General features: G+C 32.5%; 1 protein-coding gene across 1 annotated transcript in view; it reads left to right on the top strand.

Annotated features, from left to right (window-relative positions):
- The window catches only part of LOC129219150 (myb-like protein X), a 64,635-nt gene that overhangs the window by 27,662 nt on the left and 14,261 nt on the right, over positions 1 to 22,712 (top strand). The window contains exon 8 of the mRNA XM_054853470.1: positions 15,853 to 17,701. Within this exon, the coding sequence (XP_054709445.1) occupies positions 15,853 to 17,701 (1,849 nt within the window). The remainder of the gene's footprint in view (positions 1 to 15,852; positions 17,702 to 22,712) is intronic.

A 22,712-nucleotide genomic window follows, 5' to 3' on the forward strand; every position in this document is an offset into this window, starting at 1 on the left:
CAACATTCAAGGGACTCCTTATACTACAATTTGAAGTAAAACAGATTAAAAATATGATGAAATATGAACATTTTAAGTAATTTACTTCTCGCAGCGCATGCGCAAGTGATAGCTATTTATAACATACAAAATTTTTACAGCCAAATAGATTTACCTGCTTGTAAGCAAATTCCGGTTAAATACGTATCATAAAAACTTAGAAAGATATTGGCGACCAACAGTGCTTCGATTAGTACAAGCTAGGTGGACAAAAGTCATGTTTAGAAATCTAAACTTTGCTTTGGGATAATGTAAACAATATAGTACTAAAACAAGACACTTCCCTATTTGTTTATGTTTGACTCACTTCCGCTATGTGAGTAATAAGGTTCAAAGGTACGTATCCATTTGTAATAGAGTAGTTTCAGACATCATTTCAATCACACAAAATTCAAGTGTTCCTCATTTTATGATTTTTCAAGATGGATATTATTTAAACTGGTAGGTACTATTTTTTGTAATTTAATAAATCTATTTGATAATTGAATTATATATTTTTTTAAAAACGAGTTGATGTGTGCATCATATGACTTCCTTTTACTCCAATTTAATGTCATTTCCCCATTATTGGCAATTTTAATGTGATTCAATAGTTTACTCTCTAAATATCACCAACAGTGGCCAATTTGAAACCAAATTTAAAAATTAAAAAAAAAAAATAATCCCCAAATTTATAGCCAAGTTGGCGACAAAACTTGACGACCAAAAGACTGGCGATATATCGCCAAGTGTACGACAAATTTTAACACCACTTGAGTTTACATCGAAATTAATAATGATTTCCCTCCAAACGAGCTATGTGTGCATCACATGACTTCCTTTTACCCCAATTTAATGTCATTTCCCCATTATTGGCGATTTTAATGTGATTCAATTGTTCACTCTCTAAATATCACCAACAGTGGCCAAAGTGAAACCAAATTTAAAAAAACAAAAATCGCCAAATTTGTCGCCAAGTTGGCGACAAAACTTGGCGACCAAAAGACTGGCGATATATCGCCAAGTGTCCGACAAATTATATCACAACTTGAGTTTACATCGAAATTAGCAATGATTTCCCCCCAAAAGGGGCAAAAGACCCCCTCAGGAACATCCGAATGCAACCAAAAGGGAAGGTGCACAACTAAACCCCACTAGGAGTCTAGGTACCAAATTTCACCTTTCTAGGACATACCGTTTTTGAGTTATGCGAGATACATACACACATACGCATATACATACGTACATACGGACGTCACGAGAAAATTCGTTGTAATTAACTCGGGGGGTTGTCAAAATGGATATTTCAGATGTCTGTTGGTTGCTAGGCATATATCCACGTGTGGTCGGGTCGGAAAAAAACCTCAACATTAATTCGGGGGTGAGAAAAATGGAAATTAAGGCCGATTTTTGAGTGAAATTTTTTTCGCGAATACAATACTTCCTTTTTTGTTAAAGGAAGTAAAAGGAATGAAGGATTTTTTGCTTGTTTCAGAACTTTTAAGTGATGATAATGACTTGTACCCATTTGTACCCGTGCTAAATTTTCTGCATATAATAGCTACTTTTCCTCCATTATTAATAAGACGTATTATTGTCAGCACACTTGAGTACAACACATTTTTTCTCTACAGTACTTTCTTTAGTGGAGGGATTTCTTCGAAGAATGGTTGAAGCACCCTAAGCTTTGAGTTAAAAAAAAACGTTGTACTGGAGTGTGCTGACTATAATACGCTTATTAATAACACTGAAAAGCAAATTTGAACGTATTTTCTATTCCTCATTGTACTTTGGGTGTTTCTTATATATTTCAAGGTGCTGAAAAAGAATATGTTTGCAAAAATTTTCTACCACCCTCCAATTTTAAGAAATTATATATTTGTACGCTTTGGATTACATAGGTCATCTTATAGCAATTATAAGTTTACTACATTTTTCTTTAAGGTGCATTTGGTCCATAGACACATTTTTTTTACTCATTACAGCAACAGAGCATGTAACAAGGAAGTAGAAACCAAATTCACTTTGATAAGTTTTATATTTGCGACCTTGAGCAGATGGCGCTAGGCGTTCCATATCATGTCGGTTTCACGCAAGATCACGGTCGTTTTAAATATCTTTTGGCCCGTGGAAATGCCCTGCCGTCGGTTCTCATAACTTATTTTTGGATATTGAAGGAATCTTACAAAAATGTGAAGATGTTGCTTCATGAAATTGACTACTCATAGCATTAATTGGAGTATATGTAATGCTTCAAATTAATTTCCATTCATTGGTCTGAACCTCGTCTATACAAAATACTGCTGTACAAGTGGGACAGCAGGTCAAAACATGAACATTACATCAAAAAGAAATGGCAAGAGTGCAATCAATATATTGCAGATGAAAAAAAAAAGTTCAAAACGTTCCTCCTAATTGATTAATAATAATAATAAAAAAAAACTCCCACCTTACAAAAAGTTGGGATTGATGAAATATTTGGTTAAAGCAATGGATAAAAAAAGGTGTAGATTTCAATATTTGTAGGAATAGTTCCCATCACTCAATATGCAAAAATTAAGCAGGGTATTTTGATTGACCCACAAATAAGAAATCTTATGATGGACCAAAATTTTGAAGCTAGTTTAAGTGATTTCGGAAAATTAGCATGGCTTGGCTTAAAAAATGTTGTGACACAATCCTTAGGAAATAATAGAAGTCCTAAATACGAAAAAGTTTTTAAAGTCTTTTGGAAAAGTTACAGGTTACAGAAAATTAGGATGTTCATTGTCATTGATTTTTTTTTGAGCAGTCACGATTGCTTACTGTTCTCACTTGACTATTTTTGACGTTCCTTTGATTTTTCCCACCGCCATCCTCCGCACCATCACCGTCGACGGGCTCCTCATGATGCTGCATCTCTAGCGAAAGCCGTCTCCAGGTTGCATCCATGTCCTACACACACGCGCATACATACACAACTACACACACACATACACCTACACACACATACACAAACACATACAAACACATACTTACACGCATACGTACAGACACCCACACATACACCTACACACACATACACAAACACATACAAACACATACTTACACGCATACGTACAGACACCCACACATACACCTACACACACATACACACAACTACCCACACATTCATGCCTACACACAGACACAAACACATATGTCTACACACACACATACACATACCCCGCCCCCACAGACACAAACACACATGCCTACACACACATACACATAACCCGTACACACAAACACATACCCCCACACAAAAACACACACGCCTACATACAGACACTCGTGATTGCGAGAAACATAATTTGAATTCAAGATGTCAAAAATCTTTTTTTTTTGGCATCTTACTTAAATTTTTCCTCTGAAAGTATGGGAGTTGTAAGCGTTGAGCATGGGAAGCGCTTCCACCAGGATATTTCTGCAACTGAAGAGCGATATGAAGGACAGTTCACTCCTGATATGCTCGGGATTACTGTTGGAATCTTATTAGAGAAGTTTGTGATAGTGCCCATAAGAGAGCATCCACAGTTAAGGCATTTACAGCAACGTTAAGTATGAAATTTAAGAATTTTTTTACAAGTATCATTTTTTTCTTCAAAAATCTTTAATTCTTCTACAACTTTTCTACAACATGTCATTAAATTGAAATTTTAAAGATTTTGGATTTTTCAAAAATCTGTGGTTGATGGAGTATTTTTACTATCATATTCTTTTTCAACACCCTCTAATGTATAAAAGTCACCATTTACTTATTTAGGAACAGAAACTTTGTTTACTAGTGTAATGGGAAAAGTGCAGCTATTATATATAGAAAATTTAGCCCGGGTGCAAATGGGTACAAGTCATTGCCATCACTTGGAAGTTTCAAAACGAGCAAAAAAGCCTTCATTCATCTTTAACTTTTGTTTTACGTTATTTAATTATCAGATAGCAAAATTGAAAAGGAAAAAAAAATGGCACTTACCAGTATAAAAGTCACCACTTACTTATTTAGGAACAGAAACTTTGTTTACTAGTGTAATGGGAAAAGTGCAGCTATTATATATAGAAAATTTAGCCCGGGTGCAAATGGGTACAAGTCATTGCCATCACTTGGAAGTTTCAAAACGAGCAAAAAAGCCTTCATTCATCTTTATTTTTTGTTTTACGTTATTTAATTATCAGATAGCAAAATTGGAAAAGAAAAAAATAGCACTTACCAGTATAAATAATACCCACCTTGAACAATTAAATCATGTAAAATTAGGAACACTTTAATTTTATGTGATAAAAAATGATGCCTTGAACTGCACAGTATTTTTATTATTATTATTATTATTATTATTATTATTATTATTATTATTATTATCCCATGTGTTCAAGGCACTAAACGTGGACAAGGATCCGTGGAGAAGCTAAAGTACAGCTACAAGAATTAATAATAATAAAAAAAAAAAAAAACACCGAAAATCTAAACTCCAAATACAATATAAAAAAAAAACACAAAAAAATCTAAATTATATATTATGAAAAACATTTAAAAAGTCTAGAGGCAGTAAAAAGTTTGTTGAGAAACGTTCCTTCTTTGTCAGCCCTAAACAACTAAGAATGTGTTCGGGCGTAGCTGAATTTAAATTGCATGAGGTACTGGTGGGGAAAACTTTTTCTCCTGCTACAAACTTTATTTTCATAGTGTGTCCAGTACGCAATCTTCCTAAGCATGAAGAATTGCGCCGACTAAGACCGGAATCAATTCAGATTCCAGGCTTGTTGCCCATTGTACCAATGATGGGAAGACACTGTTTGAGTGGCGACTTCCTTTAAAGCTCTTTTCTGTTGGGACTTATAGAGGTCGAAATTCAATTTCACCATTGGAAACAAATTTTTCAATGCAGGTCACTATGTCCCTTAAAATTGATTTTGAGCTACTATTGCACTTTTTTAATTCCTGGACGGCTGCCACGGAATCCACAAAGAATACTGCATTGATAGGCATGGATTTATTTAAGTGATTTAAGGCCATTTCGATTGCCTTAAGTTCTGCATTCATGACGGAACAACCTCTAGGATTTGGATGGCTAAGGTTGTGAGTCTTGTTGTCGAATATTATAACTGCCCCACTTCCAGAATTGCCATCAATATCCTTAGAACCATCTGTAAAGACCTTGATGTATTCAGAGCCAAATGAATTTATTTTTTCTAGGGCAAGAACTCTCAAAAGACAAAGGATTTCTTCCTGATTTTTCCACAATTTCCAATGGAAAGATTTATATTCAGCGAGCATAAAAGCACGTAAAAAATAGTTTTAAAGGTTCAATTTTCAGCAAATTTTCAATATTTTTAATTCAAAGTTCATAATAATGATTCTCTAGTGTGCTGTCTAGTTTTCTGAAAGTTTTGTGATATTTAATGGGAAAACTCTGCGCGTTATGAGTCATAAACATGCGAATAAAATTGATAGTTTTCGAGGAAATGCTTATTAATTTTTGAATATGAGTGATACTTTCACGAAAATATGAAAAACTATTGTACGCAGTAAGTAAACCTAATTTCTGAAATTTGCAGCTAATTCCCTGTCGTTTACGATAAAGGATGCTCAAAAAACGGTTTTGGTTTCTTCAATATCTTGCTAGTCCCCTAAATGCATGGATGGTTTAATTTTTATTAAAAAATGTCATATGAAGCATACCTTTTTATATAACGAAAAATATAGAACAGTTTCTCACTTATTTCTCGAGAAATTTTTGAAAATGAGTTTTCAAAAGTGCCCAAACAGTTTTTGGTTATGAAGAGAAATATATATATCTTCTTTGAATGATTGTAATACAAATAATTATTAAGATATAGAAAAGTATCAAACATCAAAATAAAGCAAACTAATGTACATGCCAGTCATACAACGAACGTGTTCAACTTGTTGGTCGTTGTGATTTAGGCACAGATGCTAGCTCTGACCAATGGAATTCAAAATGTTTAGAATCACTTCGTTTGGTGTTTAGGAAAATTTTCTCGCAATGGCTGTACTCAACTCATTGTCTGTAGCTGGTTTTATGCTGTAACAATGGTCCCTTGATCTGCTTTCAAAAAAAAAAAATCGTTATCAAAGGTGTGTACTGAAGTTGATCGTACTCTGACTTCAGCCATTATTTTATGCTAGACTAGAAAAAAAGGACAGATGTGGCAGTTATTCAAAGAGGGTGTGCATTTTTTGTGACTATGAATATGTTTAAAGATAAATAGGTGGTAGATAGATAATACATATTTTATGGGTTATTAAAACATACTCCAACTGGACCAAACTACCATTGCTTAATCGTTCCACGTTCCAGTGGTAAATACGGTAATGTGTGCGAATAGTTCACTAAATAATTAAAAATGAACTGTTGCAATAAAAGCAAAAAACTAAGTTTTAAAGTGATATACCAGCACAACATAAGAAAATAAGCATAAGAAAGTAAGTTACTCTGCTCTGTTTAAGGTAGACTGGGGACTAGTGGGCCAGTTTATTCTACATGATCAAAAAAAAAAAAAAAACCTTTAAATCAATTTTAAGATAAAAAAAAATTGACAGTGTTAATTACAAGTGTTAACAAAGAAGCAACGATTTACACATAGTCAATTTGAACCACTTGCTCCGTTTGCAGGGAAAGTTAGCCAAAGAAATTTTTTTAATATTTTGATAAAATAGAAATTGAAAAAAATAGGCTAACCTTGACCAAGTTTCACATTTCATTTCGTGCAAACGAAAAAAATATTACTTCGTTAAGAAAAAATATCCTTCATGCACATCTCTACTATCGTATTAGACAAATATATAAAACCGTGTGAATAAAAAAATCATAAGATTAAAAGTGCAATACATAAACAGTATTATGCCTGAAATTGAGAACTGCCTTCCTCGGCATCATTTTTAGTCTTAAAATAAAATTCAAAGGCTAAAAATATTTTTTCCAGTGATACTCGAACGGGCAAACTTGGCCAATGCAAAATGAGCCAACTACCCCATATCGCATTTGTTTCTTTTTACGAGTGTGTGAAATTATTCTGAAAGCATCTCAATAACAACATAGATACAACAATAATTAGAGACACTTATTACCCTGAATATTAGTTGCTAAGAGAAAAATTTAACAAGAAATAAAAAAGCAATTATTTGTCCGACATAATATTTAAACACCTTAGCGAAAATTCTTGCTGGTTATACCATGCAAACTATTTTTTCTTGGATATTTAAGTAGAAAGAGGGGAATAGGATCTGCACTAACTTGGCTAAATGGAGCATTATATAATGAATATTTTTTAAAATATTGCTTCTGAGCCAAACGTCCCCTTATGGACAACTAGACACGCCTGGTACACGCCTGGACAAACTGCAGTCTTCGGCTGGAATTGACTGAGCTGGCGGTGTAATTTCATGTACGGTCTACTTTATTTCTTGATAAAACTGAATGCTTAAATTTTGACTGAATGAGACAAAACTGAAAGACGCATACAAGTTTCATCGGAGTGGTGTAAACGAAGAATTTGCTTGAAGTGGTTTTTAAATTCATGATTTAAGCACCTGCTTAAACGTTAAAAAAATTAAAAAATAAAAAGTCCAGGCTGTGACTGAGCAAGTACTTTTTGTAGTAATGACAAAAACTGTGCAAAATTTATAAATGTAATACTAAAATAGCGGGACCAATTTCTATCGTATTTCGTACTACACTAAGATAAAATGATCGATATTAAAATGCTTACTTAGCTTGTAAAACGATTTCAATATTATTGTTATAGTTTGCTATAAATGTATTTTGCAATTAATTTTTAAAACAATACTTCGTCTTTCTTTTTTTTTAGAATGGCAGAACAGCCCTTCACATAGCAAGCCAAAATCAAAATCATCACATATGCAGGTTATTGAAGCAAATTGGGAGCGGATTCAAAAAATTTGGATCAAGTAAGCTAAATATATTGATAATTTTAACTTATTGAATTGAATCTAAAATATATCTGTCTCAAAATACTAACATGTAGCAAAAATTATATTGTGATTGATACAGTTAAAAAGAACATTATGGTACTACAGGAATTGAAAGAGAATAACGAAGTCACACTGTTTTTTTTTCTTTCTTTCTTTATTTATTTACTTGTGGTGCCCGTACGGCTTTGCCCGCAGTAAAAATTAGAAAGTCATTTGGTCACCTGCATATTTACAAATAAATTCTCTTATACATATAGTTTTTTTTTCATGGTCCTTACCCATTTTTAGTACATAAAAAATTTAACAATACAACAAGCAGTTGACTAGCTTCTATTACACCAGTAACTATTTTTTCGAAAAATTGTAAAGGAAAACAAAAACATGTCAGCATGTGCTCATATAGGCTAGTCACTGAATTTGGCCTTATCATTCATCCCTTCCCGACCATCTATAGCACTGACATAGATTGATTATAACTGCGTTTTTTAGACTTAATTTGGAAAATTCCGGGGGATATCCCTTGACCCCCCCCCCCGTTCCGTCCCTGTTCTGACTCGAAACTTTTAAGGACTTTACTTAGTAACTTTTAAGTTAGTTTTTTTTAAAGTAACTTTTTGTATTTATCTTTTCTTCAAAGGAACAAATTGCACATAAAACATATGTCAGGGTTAAACATATCATAAAATTTATGAATTCTTTATTATTTTTTTAATCTAAATTAAATGATAATATACGAATTGGAGACCCCCTTCCTAACGTGAGTATTGGTTATGCTCATTGTTCATGAAACTAAACACTTATTTAAAAAAAATCGTGGGGGTAGGGGGGGGAGCGCTAACTAAATCATCTGAACTTGTATATTGTCGGTATGTTGGCCCGCCTCGCCTTCAAAAATTTACAATGTGGCCCTTTTGTTAAAAAGATTGGATACCCCTGATGATACTGCGATTGACCATGCAAAAATAAACGTTTTTCCCCCTGGTTTCAATGAAATCCAACTATGGGTTAGAATCTAGCTCTTGTGGAAATTTGGATAAAAATTCAGCTGAGGAAAATTAGTCCTTTAAAACCTAGATTTTCTGGCCTACAGAATAACCGATCCCATGACCATCACGTTATTAGCAGGACGTTATTACCAACTGAGCTAAAGGGCCTCCATCACGGGATGCTCTGCACTAAAGCAATGCGCAACAAAGCAAAAACCTACATTGGAAATCGGTGCATTTACTTGGTTAAATATATTTTTTAAAGTTTGCGATTTACCATGTTAGAAATAATTTCTTGTTTTCTGATTTTCACAACAACAGCTCAGAATCCTGGAATGAGTTTAGATAATATATTCATAGAAATTTGGTTCGGAATTCTGCTGAAGATTTGTATTGGGAACATACACTCATATATATTCTCTGTTTTGCTAATATAGATGTAATAACATTTTTCCGCAAGTCTGTCTGCCAGAAAGTGATGTTGTAATAAGCATTTCTATATTTCGTGTGATGTTTTCTTTTAAAATGCTTCGGCATATATTTTGCTAATACAATAAACTCACGTATAACGAGCGTAAACGGACTGAGATATTTCCTCGTTAAAACCGAGTTCAAGCAAACAATGAGTAAAAAAAAAAATCAATAAATTTCATGGATACTTTCTTTTTTCTACTTATCTATAATATCAAGGAAGTTGGTCAAAATGCTTTGAACTGTCGTATTGTCACTTCATGATGGTTTTTTTTTTCGAGCAATACTCCAGGCCCGAAAACCATCGTTATTTGCACCCCTGAATTTGAAAATACAGTGAAGCACCGTTTATACGTTTCTGAAGGTGACTGTATGAAAAAAGCGTACAAATGAGAAAAAAAACGTTTTGTTTTTAGCAGTTTTGTTTCTGCAGAGTTTAAACATTAATATGTATTAAACTCTGCAGAGACCAAATTAAAAAACGTATAAATGATAAAAACGTATAAAAGAGAAACGTATAAACGGTGCTTCACTGTAGTTTTAATTTTATTTTGCACATCAGAAGCCATGGATTATATTGAGGGTTGTTTACGTTCAAATTTGTCTTTACCATTATTGCTTTCATTTTTTCATACTCGGAAAAATATCTCGGAAGTGATAACATTGGCGTTAATATATACCATACATAGCTATTAAGTGTTTCTCTATACTCCGCAAATTTAAGCAGAGGACCGTTATCACCTGGTATCAGGATGTATAACTAACCACTCAGTTGACTTCAGAATGTTATGGGAATATTTCAGAGAATGAATACGCTGAGCTGGAAGTTAATAGAAATTTTGTAAATTACAAAAGTATTTTTCCCATTAAGCGGGGTTTTTTTTTTTCCTGTTAAAAGCCAGGCTATGCTCTCAGACTTAGCATGGTGCCAGTTGCATGCTTTAATTCCTCGCTGAACCCGGACTCTTGTTAAATCAGGGTTCGTTATAAGTAGTATTCTAATGTTTCCATACTATTAAAATCTGTTCGCGTCTGTCTGTCAGTCCATCTAAAGATAGATCTTCTCGAGAATGGCTACGAGTCGAGAGTCGAACGAGATTAAAACGTTAATTAACATTACGTTATTCGGGAATTTTTATTTCTTTCCTGTTGCCATGGTGAGCAAATAATAAAATTCTAATAATTGTTTTAAACGGGATTTTTTTTTTTTTTTTGGTTGCAGTCCAAATTTTAAAACGTTTCCATCAAGAATTTTATTTTAAATTAGTTTACTTTCTCTTTTATTCTGATACATAAATCCTAAAACTACTCTTTAAAGCATCTTTTTCGTTTACAAATTTATTATAAAAATTAGCTTCGTTTCTCTTTTATTTTAAGCAATGATTTTTATTTCTTTCTGTTGCCATTTTACATTTCTGTTAACAAATAAAATTTTTACAATTGTTTCAGTGGGACTGACGTCATCAAAACAACCAACTGGGTTAATCGGTTGCACTATTCGGACATAACCTTTATTTATTGTCTGCCTTTTTTTAAGTTTTTTACTGCCAACGTTCTTAACTCTTTTCAGCATATGAAAGTTATTTCTGCAGTTATGCTTGTTTATTGTAATGTAAGCTTATCATTACCTGCCTCATATTTCGGTAAATTTAAGATGTGCGACTATTTATGTTTATATTGTTCGACTTTTCCCTTTGCAGGGGTGAGTTTTAGAATTATTACAACTCTTTTCCCTTCCTGTTTGATTAAGAGAACACGTTAAATTAAGATTGTTTGAATTTCTTTAAAGGAAACAGAGTTGAACCAAAAAAATTGATTTTAATGATTTTAACTAAAGCTTAATTGGAATCTGATGACTTGGCATTAAATTGATTCTTAATAGTATTTGTTAAGTCTTGATGCTTTAAATTTACGTAATCAATCTTAACGTGTTTGAAAATGATGTCAGAGTACAACAAAATCATCAAATGGACATCTCTTTCTTGTTTTAGGTAGCCCGTGCAACGCCGGGCACGCAGCTAGTCCATGCTATTAAAATCTGTTCGCGTCCGTCTGTCTGTCCATCTGAAGATCGATCTTCTCAAGAATCGCTGCGAATCGAGAGTCGAACAAGATACCGGTCAATTTAAAATTTTCCAAAGAAAACAATAAGACCAATCTTGTGATTGTACGACTTTAATTAGCGGAGATATTAATTAAAACGTTAATTAACATTGCGTTATTTAGGAATTTTTATTTCTTTCCTGTTGCCATTTTGCATATGGGTGAGCAAATAAAGCTCTAATAATTGTTTTAAAAGAGATTTTTTTGGCTGCTGTCTAAATCTTAAAACAACGTTACATCTAGAATTTTATTTTAATAGTTAAAAATTAGTTGCTCTATCCGGACATAACCATTATTTTCTCGTCTGTCCCTTTTTTTTTTACAGCCAACGTTCTTAACTCTTTTCAGCATATGAAAGTTGTTTCTTTAGCTATCTTTATTTATTGTAGTGTATTTTTATCATTACCAGCCTCATATTTTGGTAAATTTAGGATGTGCGACTAATTATGTTTATTTTGTTGGCCTTTTCCCCTTCACATGGGTGAGTTTTCGAACACGTTAAATTAAGATTGTTTGGATTTCTTTAAGTGAAACAGAGTTGAACAAAAAATATTGTTTTTAAGTATTTTAACTAAAGCTTAATTGGAATCTGATGACTTGGTATTAAACTAATGCTTATTGGTATTTAATAAGTCTTGGTGCTTTAGTTTAGTGCTTTAGTTAGTGCCCACAGGAAGGGGGGGGGGGTTATGGCACAAGTTGCGCCATCAAATTTTTTTTCGGGGGGGGGGGGCGATTTGGTATTTAAAAAAAATTAAATCTATTTATTAATTTATTTTTAATTTAAATTATTTATTTTATTCTGTTTATATTTTATTTCATTTATTTATTTAGTTTGTGTGTGTGTATGTATGTCATTAAAGGGAGCTAAAAATAAAAAAGGGAATGAGGGTTGAGAAAAAAGGGGGGGTTTCGACATTGAACTTGGGGGGGGGGCATTCCTGACAGTATGTGTCATTTTATGCAAAAAGCTGATTGTAATTATACATAAATATTTCAGATATAGTCTATCAGATGTAATTCAGTTCAACGTGAGCACAAATTATAGTTGATAATGCATTTTCATCTTTTTTGCTAATTGAAAATACTATTGACTTGTATCATTGATAACTATGATTAACGTTAATGAGATTATTGCCAAAAAATGCTCTACTGGTGTTTTGAAAACCTCGCATTACGTGCATTTATTTAATCCTTAACGCGTTAGACACTAATGTCAGATTAATACAGAAACATCAACTTGACATCTCTTTCATTTTTTAGGTAGCCCGTGCAACGCCGGGCACGCAGCTAGTAGTATAAGAAGATATCACAAAGTAAAACTTATGCGTAACTTTTTTAGATTTTATTAATAGGTTTCCATTAAAAATATAGGTTTTTAAACGAACTGATTAAGCCAAGGAAAAAGAACGTACATAAAAACAAACAAAACTTTATATAGAAGTTAAGATGCAACCAAAATGCAAATGCGCATACGACCTAGCAGTAAAAATATCATACAGTCAATTATTTTGAAAGAAATAAGGTTAAGCATATATGAAAAAGAGAAATATGGTCAAAAGTCGATGAAATTAGAACATTAATTGGATTAAATTGCTGCTAAATGGTAAAGCAATGGAAGCTCTAGCAGTAACGATTGAAGATTATACGTCGAGAGGAAGTTCCAGTTTTATTTCCTTTAATTTAATGAAAAGATTCTTTTTGAGTGGGAAGGAGAGATTTATTTTTGCATCATATTGCTGGAGTTGTTAAACGGCTTCACGCTCACTGAAACAAATTGTTTTCAAACTTCTTTTCGAAATATTATCATCATGAGTTTTCTCAAGGTAAAATAAATCTTACCGATTTCCTTAATGAAGAAAAAAAAAATCAACCACTAGTGTGTAGTGGTTGATTTTTTTTCTAGTTTTTAAGCTGATTGGTTTATGCACTGTTCCTCACCGCGGATTGGAAAACCCAGCATTACCTTTCGTGTTTTCAGTTTTTGTGTTAGTGATTTTTGAAAAAGCAAAAGCTTCGTAAATTTAGCAATATTTTGACATGTTTAAACCCAAATGAATCAAGGAATTTTTAGCACACGCAGTTCACATCATTAGAACCGTGTGCTGAACCTTCATGAAATAAAATGTTCTTTTGAAATGTATGCATATATGTATAAGTTGAACATAACAAGAATAATTTTACTCAATTATTTCTACATTTCTTAATATAAATTGATTGATTAACTAACTATATTTTTAATCAGATGCACCTCATTTTAAAACTATTTCTTGTGAAATATTTCATTTTAAAAGAAAGAAATACTTACACTTTACTGGCTAGTGTATAAAAGTTAAATAAAGGAAGTTTATTGTTGTAATCGAGTGATAACAAGAAATCAAAAACTAGTCTTCATCTTAAAACTCGTCAAGAAACAGTTGTAAGTAAGCGTTAGCTGCAAAAATAGGTATATCCACGAAAAATAATTTTGGAATAAATCCCATATCATCATATTTGGAAAGATTCGCAAAAATAAATAATGAAGTTTTTAATTGCCAACCAAATGGAAAGATTTCTTTTTATGCCGGCACTGTATTAGATATTTTTTCTTCATACAATATTAATGGTATTCAAACCTTGACCAATGATGGGAGAGGAGGGGGGGGATTACCCAGAAATCCATAGCATTGGCCTAAAGCAAAATTTTAAAATTTTGTATTTTTACAAAGTTGCTATTTCAGATTTAACTTCCTGTTTTACTATTTATTAATCTACGGATTAAAAACTACTGATAATTAAGGAATTATAGGAAAATCGCACATTTGCCTACATTTAATGATTTTAAAAAAAAAAAACTTTAATTTTATGCACATTTCATAGATTTTTTAAAGCAGGAAAAAATATTTTTTTGCATAAGAAACATAACACATATTTTTGATTTTTTTCAAATTTGTGATTGTTGGTTTTTGGTACACATTGATAGTTATAAATCGATTACAGGCGTCCGTCGTATAACACGGTACTTCTAGAACACGGCTTCGATATTACACGGTACAAAACCTGAATTTATAAGTACACGGTTTCGATGTAACACGAATTTTAAAAGAAGGAATTTAATTTTTGTTCAATACTCTGTTAAAAAACGTATGGTAATAACTGTAATACGTTATTACTTTGTTTTTATGAAACTTTTACGAAAAATTGTGTCTTCGGTTCAAAAGTTTGGTTTCCCTGAATAACACCAACTTTTTCAACTTTATAATACATATTTTATTCTTCTCATTAGTGTTCTAAAAGCAAAAATATTAATATTATTTTTTTTCCAATGCATTGTAAGAAAATAACATTAGGATTAAACATAAGCTAAATTTGGCAAACAATAAATAAAAAAAGTCGAAACAAAATATGAAATAAAATAAATAGAATAATTCTAGTTATTTCATTTTATATTTTGTTTTGTTGTTGTTGCTCAGACAAACTTTATTGCTATAGAAAAGCTCAGATTTTCTTTTCTTATACAATGCGTTTAGTTCTTAGTAAAGAAGAGCGAATAAAGTTTTTTCTTGTTGTGCATAAGTTTTAATTTGACGTATGTAAAATAATTAAATTTTATCGTTTATAACAGCTCTTATTTTTAAATCAGTGGGTCTTTGCTTGTTCTGGTTACCAGTTTTTGTTCGTAAGTTCTATTGAACCGAAATTTCAGCTATTATAAAATTTGCAACTTATGACTTGGTTTTGATATAACACGGTACACATTCCTTGGTTTAAATTATTTCAAGGTCCCGTATAACACGGTGTCGATATAACACGGAACATGATTTCGATATAACACGGAACATGGTTTCAATATAACACGGTACACATTCCTTGATTTAAATTATTTCAAGGTCTCGTATAACACGGTTTCGATATAACACGGTACACATTGACATGATTTATGATATGTACATGATTAATTAGGTTAAAAAATAAGTAAAAAAAACATTTATAAAAATGTTTCGTATAACACGGTTTCGATACTACACGGAACGAATTAAACGTGTTTTACGAGGGATCCCTGTATGTGTTTTGCACTAAGGATATAGCTACGTAACGCAAGAGATAAATGTTAAATGGCATTTTAGACTTTTAAACTGTTCTTTTCGCCAATTAAAGTGATACGACGCAAAATAGGGGATTACATTAATTAAAAGTCCTCTTTTGAAAATCAGGGTCCTCTTACACGTCCCCATTAATAAAAAGAAGTAATCGAAGCATCATATTTGACATTGCTTTTAATTGATAAAAACTTGGCTATTAATTATTGTTATTTTCCCATTACAGAAGGGTAGGACAGCAGATTCTTATCTTCAAGGAGGAAAATCAGGGCACTATAAAGCACCTCTAAACTCTAGTTCGGATAGTATGTTTTCCAGTTCAGGAAAAGATGCATTGGAACAAACTAACGAAGATATTTCAAAAGAAGATCCAATTGATGAAGAAAATGCTTCCGAAAAAGCAATTAATGAAAATGAACCATCTGAAAACGTTAACAACGATGAAGACAAGGATTTAATTAATCCAGACGATCAAGATGCAACCGAATGTAACGAAGAAAATCATTTAGTCAATAATGAAGAAGATACTGAGGCAGAAGATGCAAACAGAAAGTTATCGACTGACGCTATGGAAGATGTGTCGACTGAAGAACCCGTGGAAGACAAGGAAGAAAGTGAAGATTGCATTATTTCTACTGATCCTGAACTTCAAGATAACGAAGAAGAGGACGAAGTCCCGGAACCTGGTACGGATGAGGTTGATGAGCTTGTCGAAACTTTGGAAAATGAAGCACCAAATGGCGACTCAGAAAACGAAGCACAAGAAGAAATAAATGCAGAAGATCCAGAGGTTACTGCAAATGAAAATGAGGAAAACAAAGACAACGAAGTTAACGCTGAAGAAGTCGGTGAAGGAGGTGTCGAAGGAGAGGAAGCAGAAGAATCAAGTGGCAAAACAGACGAGGAAGAAACCGAGCCTGAAACTGTTGTAGAGGTAGGAGAAAATGAGAATAGTGAAGAGGCATCGGAAGAAAAGGAAGAAGAGGTAATAGAACCACCTGGGGATGCAGAAACAGAAGATAAGACTGACGAAGATAATGAGGCAGATCCTGAATGCAATGAACCTGATGGTTTAGAAGGAACTACAGAGGAAAATGAAAACGCTGAAGAAAATGAAGTAGTTGCTCCAGAAGAAAATGATGATGCAGATGAACCAGAACATTCAGAAGCACAAGAAGCAGAAACGACTAACTTGTTGAAAAGACATAGTGTATCGGAAGTTACAGTAGCGGAAGTTGGAAGTGGTAATGTATCCAATATTGAAAATGTTGATGCAAGCGAAGAACCAGATACTGCTGAGACAGAGGAGCCTGCTGAAACAGAAGAGGATAAAGAAGCAGGTGAAAATGAAGTTGAAGCAGATGCAAAAATCGCTGAACCAGAAGAATGCGAAGAAACTTCTCCTAGTGTACCAGATGATAATAATGATAATCCTGACGAGTGTAGTAATGAGAATATTCCCGATGAAGAGAAAGATGTGTCTGCTGTAACGGAAAACGAGGAAGAAAATAATGCTGATGAGGTGAAAGAAACTGATGAAACGGTTAAGGATAAAGATAACGAAAATGAAGACACAGCAACTGAAGAGCTTGAAGAAGAGAAAACGACAGAAAATGCGGAAGAAAATACGGAAGAAACTGAAGAAGAAAAAGCGGAAGAGACAGAGAAAGAAAAAACGGAAGAGGCTGAAGAAGAAAAAACGGAAGACACTGAAGAAGAAAAGAAAGAACCAGAGGAAGCAAAAACGGAAGAAACTGAAGAAAAACCAGTTGATGATGAAGAGGAATTAGTTAAAAACGAAGTGGAAGAAAATGAAGATGAAGTTACAGAAGAAAATGATGGAAAAGAAGAAGATACAAAAGAAGATGAAGAGGAAAATATCGAGGGTCAAGAGGAAAAAGATGAACAAGCAGAAAAAGCAGACGACGAAAAAACAAATGAGGAAGATAAGAATGAAGAAACCGGGCCCCAGGAAAGTGAAGTTAATGCTGAACCTGTGACCGAAATTGATGATATTGCAAACGATGGAGATGAAAATAAAGACGAAAGCTCTAAAGATACGCCACACCAAACAAGTAAAAATACATTTTTCATTTCTATTTCTACCTAAATAAGTAATACGAGGTACAGAATTATTAAAACTCGAACATTTTTCATGAATGAAAAATCGCAAATTAATGATTTTAATCATAAATATCTCCAGAACGTCATGGGACTGGTAAACGCAACCAATTTTAAAAACGTATGGTAGAATTGAAATTAAAATTATTACACAGATAGTAACCAAAAAGCTCCTTGCTAAATGATACTTTGATGGGGGAGGGTTCGTAACAAGAGACACTTACACTTTAAAATTAAGATTAAAACGTAATGATTTATTAAAGTTTTTTTTATTTCTAGATCTAGTTTGCATGATTATATGTAAGCCATTAATTTTCAGTGGTGCGAAAAAGGCTATATTCAATGCTTGCAATCGAATAGTGATGTGCGCCGCAAACTATATTATGACAAAATAGTTTTCTCTGCTATATATGACGTTTGTCATCTTTCTCCATGTGACAACGAACCCTCATTTTACCTAATTCAATTAAGCTGCAATCTGTTATAAGCTCATTCTATATTTAAGCTTCATCAACGTAAATTAAAAAAATTAATGAAAATGAATGTTACTTACTTTGAACTGCTGAGACCTTATTACACCATGAACAAAAATTAGTTCCGCAGGATTTTCAAGTAATCAACGCAGATAAATAAAAAAATATAATAATCCAAGAAAAGAGATAGTCTTGCGTTTAGTTTTGCAACAACAAACAAAATTTGTTGTAAAAACAAAAAGTTGAAAATTTCAACAAAATTCAATAATTTGAGTCATGTGGCCCCACTGAAATTTTCCTTTTTCAAATCAGACTTTGAAACACTCAGAGGAAATTTAGGTGTTGTGAAATTTAGTTATTGTGAAATTTAGTTATTGTGAACAAATATTTACATTTAAGGAAGAGAAACTGAAAAAAATCGATTAAAAAGAATAAATAAAAGGAGTGCCGGCTCCCCAGAATATTTTTTTATCAAACCGAAATGCTGAATATTTCATTCGAATGAGAAAATACACCTTTTTATCCTATCGTTAAGCACTTAATGAAATTAAATTTTTTTCAGCCCACCATAATAGACGTTACTTTTAAATGTAATTTCGAAGTTTTTTGCTAAATTATCACTTTATTATTATTAAATTTGCCCTCTATTAAAAAAACAAATCATTTCACTCGTTAAAATCGATTCTAATTGATTTCTCTGAAGACAGAAACGATTTCGTGCCAAGTGCTTAACTTCTTCTACCTGGACAGGTAAACGGCAGTAACTACAAATGTGTCGTTCTAATTTTGTTTTGCATACACTAAAAATTTCCGAAACGTTGCTGATTGTTTTCGTGGAACATTGCAGTATTTCACGTGTTTTCCGCTATTTCCCCGTAAAACACTTTCCTGAATTGTTTCAAGATGTACGAATGCAGACTCCTCATTGGGGCGAAAAATATTTTTAGCTACCAGTTTAAAGATTTATTAAGTGTATCGTCTTTAGTTAGATTACTGCCCATTCGGAGGGACTAAACTTCCAATGAGAGCAAATAAGTCTCTGGATAGCTGCAGCTTTGCAAGACGGGGATTGCAGGAAAAGGAGATGCTTGGTTCTTAGTTGCAGTTCTGCCTAAACGCTCTGGTCATGGTTGTAATGATGATTGTGGATCTTTCTCAGTATATCTGGAAGAGTCTATTCAATTGTATTAAATCTACCAAATTCCCCTTGGAGGCTCCAGACTGACTTTAAATCGGTGACATCTCCATATTTTCTTTAGAAATATTCAAGGATAATTTCAGGAAGGTTACTGATTTTTAGCAGAAAACGTTCCTGGTTTTTGCAAGATATGTTACTGGCAGAAATAGGACACATCAGCTGCCCATTATTTTCCAAGGACGCTTCTGAATCGTTTTTACATGTATATTGGCGTTTGTCTTTCTTAAGTTTTTATATTTAAACATTTCTTTTTGGTTTCCGCAGTGAAAAAAGCATGAAAATATATTCAAACTTCAATATTTTACTATCGCTTGTTGGAAATCAGAAACATCTTTCTTTTAAATATCTCTGAAACTTTTCTTTTTAGATACCTGCTTAGTCTGCTGTTAGCTTTGTTTGATGTTTTTTTAATGCTCAAAAAAGTTTAAAATTTATTGGTATTCATATAAAAAAATGCTATTTCAAAAACATTTAAGAACACATTTTGATGCTTCATAAAAAATATATGTAAAAAAAGTTTAATCGCATTAGTCATGTGATACATTTGAAACTTTTTTTTAACAACTGGAATGCAATAGCAATAAGTTCTTTTGCATAACAAATAATGCAATACAGTTTTTAAAAATATCAATTCCTATCTTGTTGTTCGTTACTACTGCTTCCCGACTGATTTTTGTAAACAGAATAATCGTAAACAACGCGCGAAACTTTTCCGGGTTTTTCCCGTAAAACTGTTTCGAAAAGGAGTAAGTTCTATGAAAGTACGTCACGAGCCTTAACAACGGGCCTTGGCAACGAGCTGAAGGTCAACAGAGTTAAACTTGGATCGATAGTAGCTCTATAAGCCGTTCAACAACGGTAATTAAAATACGTTATGTTTCACTTTTAAAGGCAAAAAATTTGTAAAAATGAAATTAATGAAATTAATTATTATATTTCAGGCTCAAATACAAGTTCAAATTTTCAATCGGATTCCTTTAATATCTCCGTATAATTCTTTTCAATAGGGTACATTTCTAGGCAGTATTAAGAAAGTGAAGGTTTGAAAGTAAATTTAATTTGTTGTATTATCCTTTTAAAAGTCAGGACATATGCAACGCGTTAATGTACATAAATAAAAAAAAAGTGTGCTAAAATGTATGTCAAGAGTTAATTTTTGCGTCTGTAGTTTAGTAAAAAAATATTTAAAATCAGATATATATCCGCATTATAATTATAAAAAATATCACGGTAACTTTAGAGCAATGATGTGTAGTTTAGTACACTAAAATTATCCATTCTCCGAGTAAGCTTGGGAATCAAAATTTCTCCGTCTGGAAAAGGGCAACGCATGTTTATAGATTTTTTTAATTTAATGGAAAATTATTTATTTCTAAAAAAATTAATCTTATACCAATCTAATTCATGAATTTATTTCTGCTGTTCTTACTTATAATTAAAAAATATTTGTGCGCAAGCTTTGAAATAAAGAATAGATTTATTTTTACGTTGCATTTTATATTTTCAAGCTGCAATCGTTCTTTTACTACAGTTTTATTGAATGACAAAATATGTGACTTTTAAATGAAAAAATATAAAAGCAGATTTTTCTATTGGCTTATTGCTTACCTCAACTAGGTTACTAATATTCAAAGAATTCGTCTTTATAGTCTCCGAAAGGTCGTTTTTCTGCGATGCTCAGAAAAATATAGCTCAGAAAAAGCTTCTCGAACGAAAATATATATATATTTTTTTATAATAGCTAAAATATCTCTTCAGATGTCAAGCTCTTATTTATTGTATTATTAGAGGCCCGTCCCGACTTTGTTCGGGTTAAAAAAAAAATCCATCTTAACTATTATAAAGGTACTTTTTAATTTGAATATTAATAGTAAGCAGCATTGTTTTGTTTCATTTTTATGAGATATGAAACATTTACTTCATTTTCTGATCAAAAGAGACCAACATATAATTCCCACTGAACAACACAATCTCCCAGTACGTAACGGTGTACTACGTATCGTATGTACAGTGAAACCTGTGAATAACGATACTGTCTATAACGATAACCTGTCTATAACAATATTTTTTTTGGCCCCAGCAAAATGTTAGCATCAATAATCAAACTTTCTATAACGATAACCTGTCTATTACGATATTTTTTTTAGGTCCCAACAGTATCATTGTAGACAGGTTTTAATGTATGTACGCTTGACGATGGTGATGGCGTAAGATATTTTCATTGCATATTGTAATCTCTTAAATTGGAAAAGGAAAGATACAGGGACTATGGGGAGGCAAGGATCATGAGCCAACTGATGTGCTGCTGGTGCTGTAAGAACAATACTCAAAATCATATTATCCCGTAGTGAATTTAAATGGGCTTATTTTGATTATTTAAGAGTGTTAAAGCTGTTATGTCTTATTACTCGACCATGGTATAAAAAGGCCTAATGTCATTTTTTAAAAAAAGGTTTTATTTCATTCTTGTTTTCTGCAAAACTGATGATTTTTTGTTAGTTTCCTGTAGTAATTGATCTGTATTTTCAATTATTTTACAATTTGTTGATTCGGATACATCATTTTTATTTTATATCAAATGTCCCTTAGGTAGGCCTTATTACCCGCACCTACCTTATATTAAAGTCTTTAGTGAACTCAATGAATCAGAATTGAATTTCACTCCACATGTGAATTTCACCCCCCCCCCTTTTTTTGAAAATTAAAGTTTGTTTTATTTTCCCCTGTAAGCTTGTGTGACCTTTTTTGTAGTTTTATTTTAAAATAAAAAAGCTTTTCTCTAATTGTATGATCAATTTCTTAAAAAAATTCAAAAAAAATAAAAATAAAAATAAATAATAGAAATAAATAAAAAAAAATCCTTTTTTTTTAAATCAGTCGAAATGCCGCCCCTCTAGCTGCTGCGCCCCTGCCAACCTCTAGTTACGCTACTGCTTTGCAATATGTCGTCCCAGAGATCTTTTTTTTATTGTTTGCCATTAAGCAATAAGTTCTAAAAGTTGACATAAAAGTTCTAAAAGTTGTAAACAATTATCTAAGTTTAGTAGCATAGTCCGAAAATTACATGTATAACCTAAGGTTAGTTTCCAAGGTTTGTCGTCGTCTCTAAGACCGAGTTCTTTACATGCTGCTTCATAGGCTGTCAGGATCTTTAACTGCTAAACGACTTTGGAAATACGTAGAACCACGAAAATATTCCAAATGAATTCTTAAGTAACAAAATTTAGATTAGCTATTAGGATGGATGTTATAATTCTACTTAGTCTTTCACAATATCGGGATTCCTTTCAACCT

This window comes from Uloborus diversus, chromosome 3 (assembly GCF_026930045.1).
Source record: "Uloborus diversus isolate 005 chromosome 3, Udiv.v.3.1, whole genome shotgun sequence".
Taxonomy (NCBI): Eukaryota; Metazoa; Arthropoda; class Arachnida; order Araneae; family Uloboridae; genus Uloborus; species Uloborus diversus.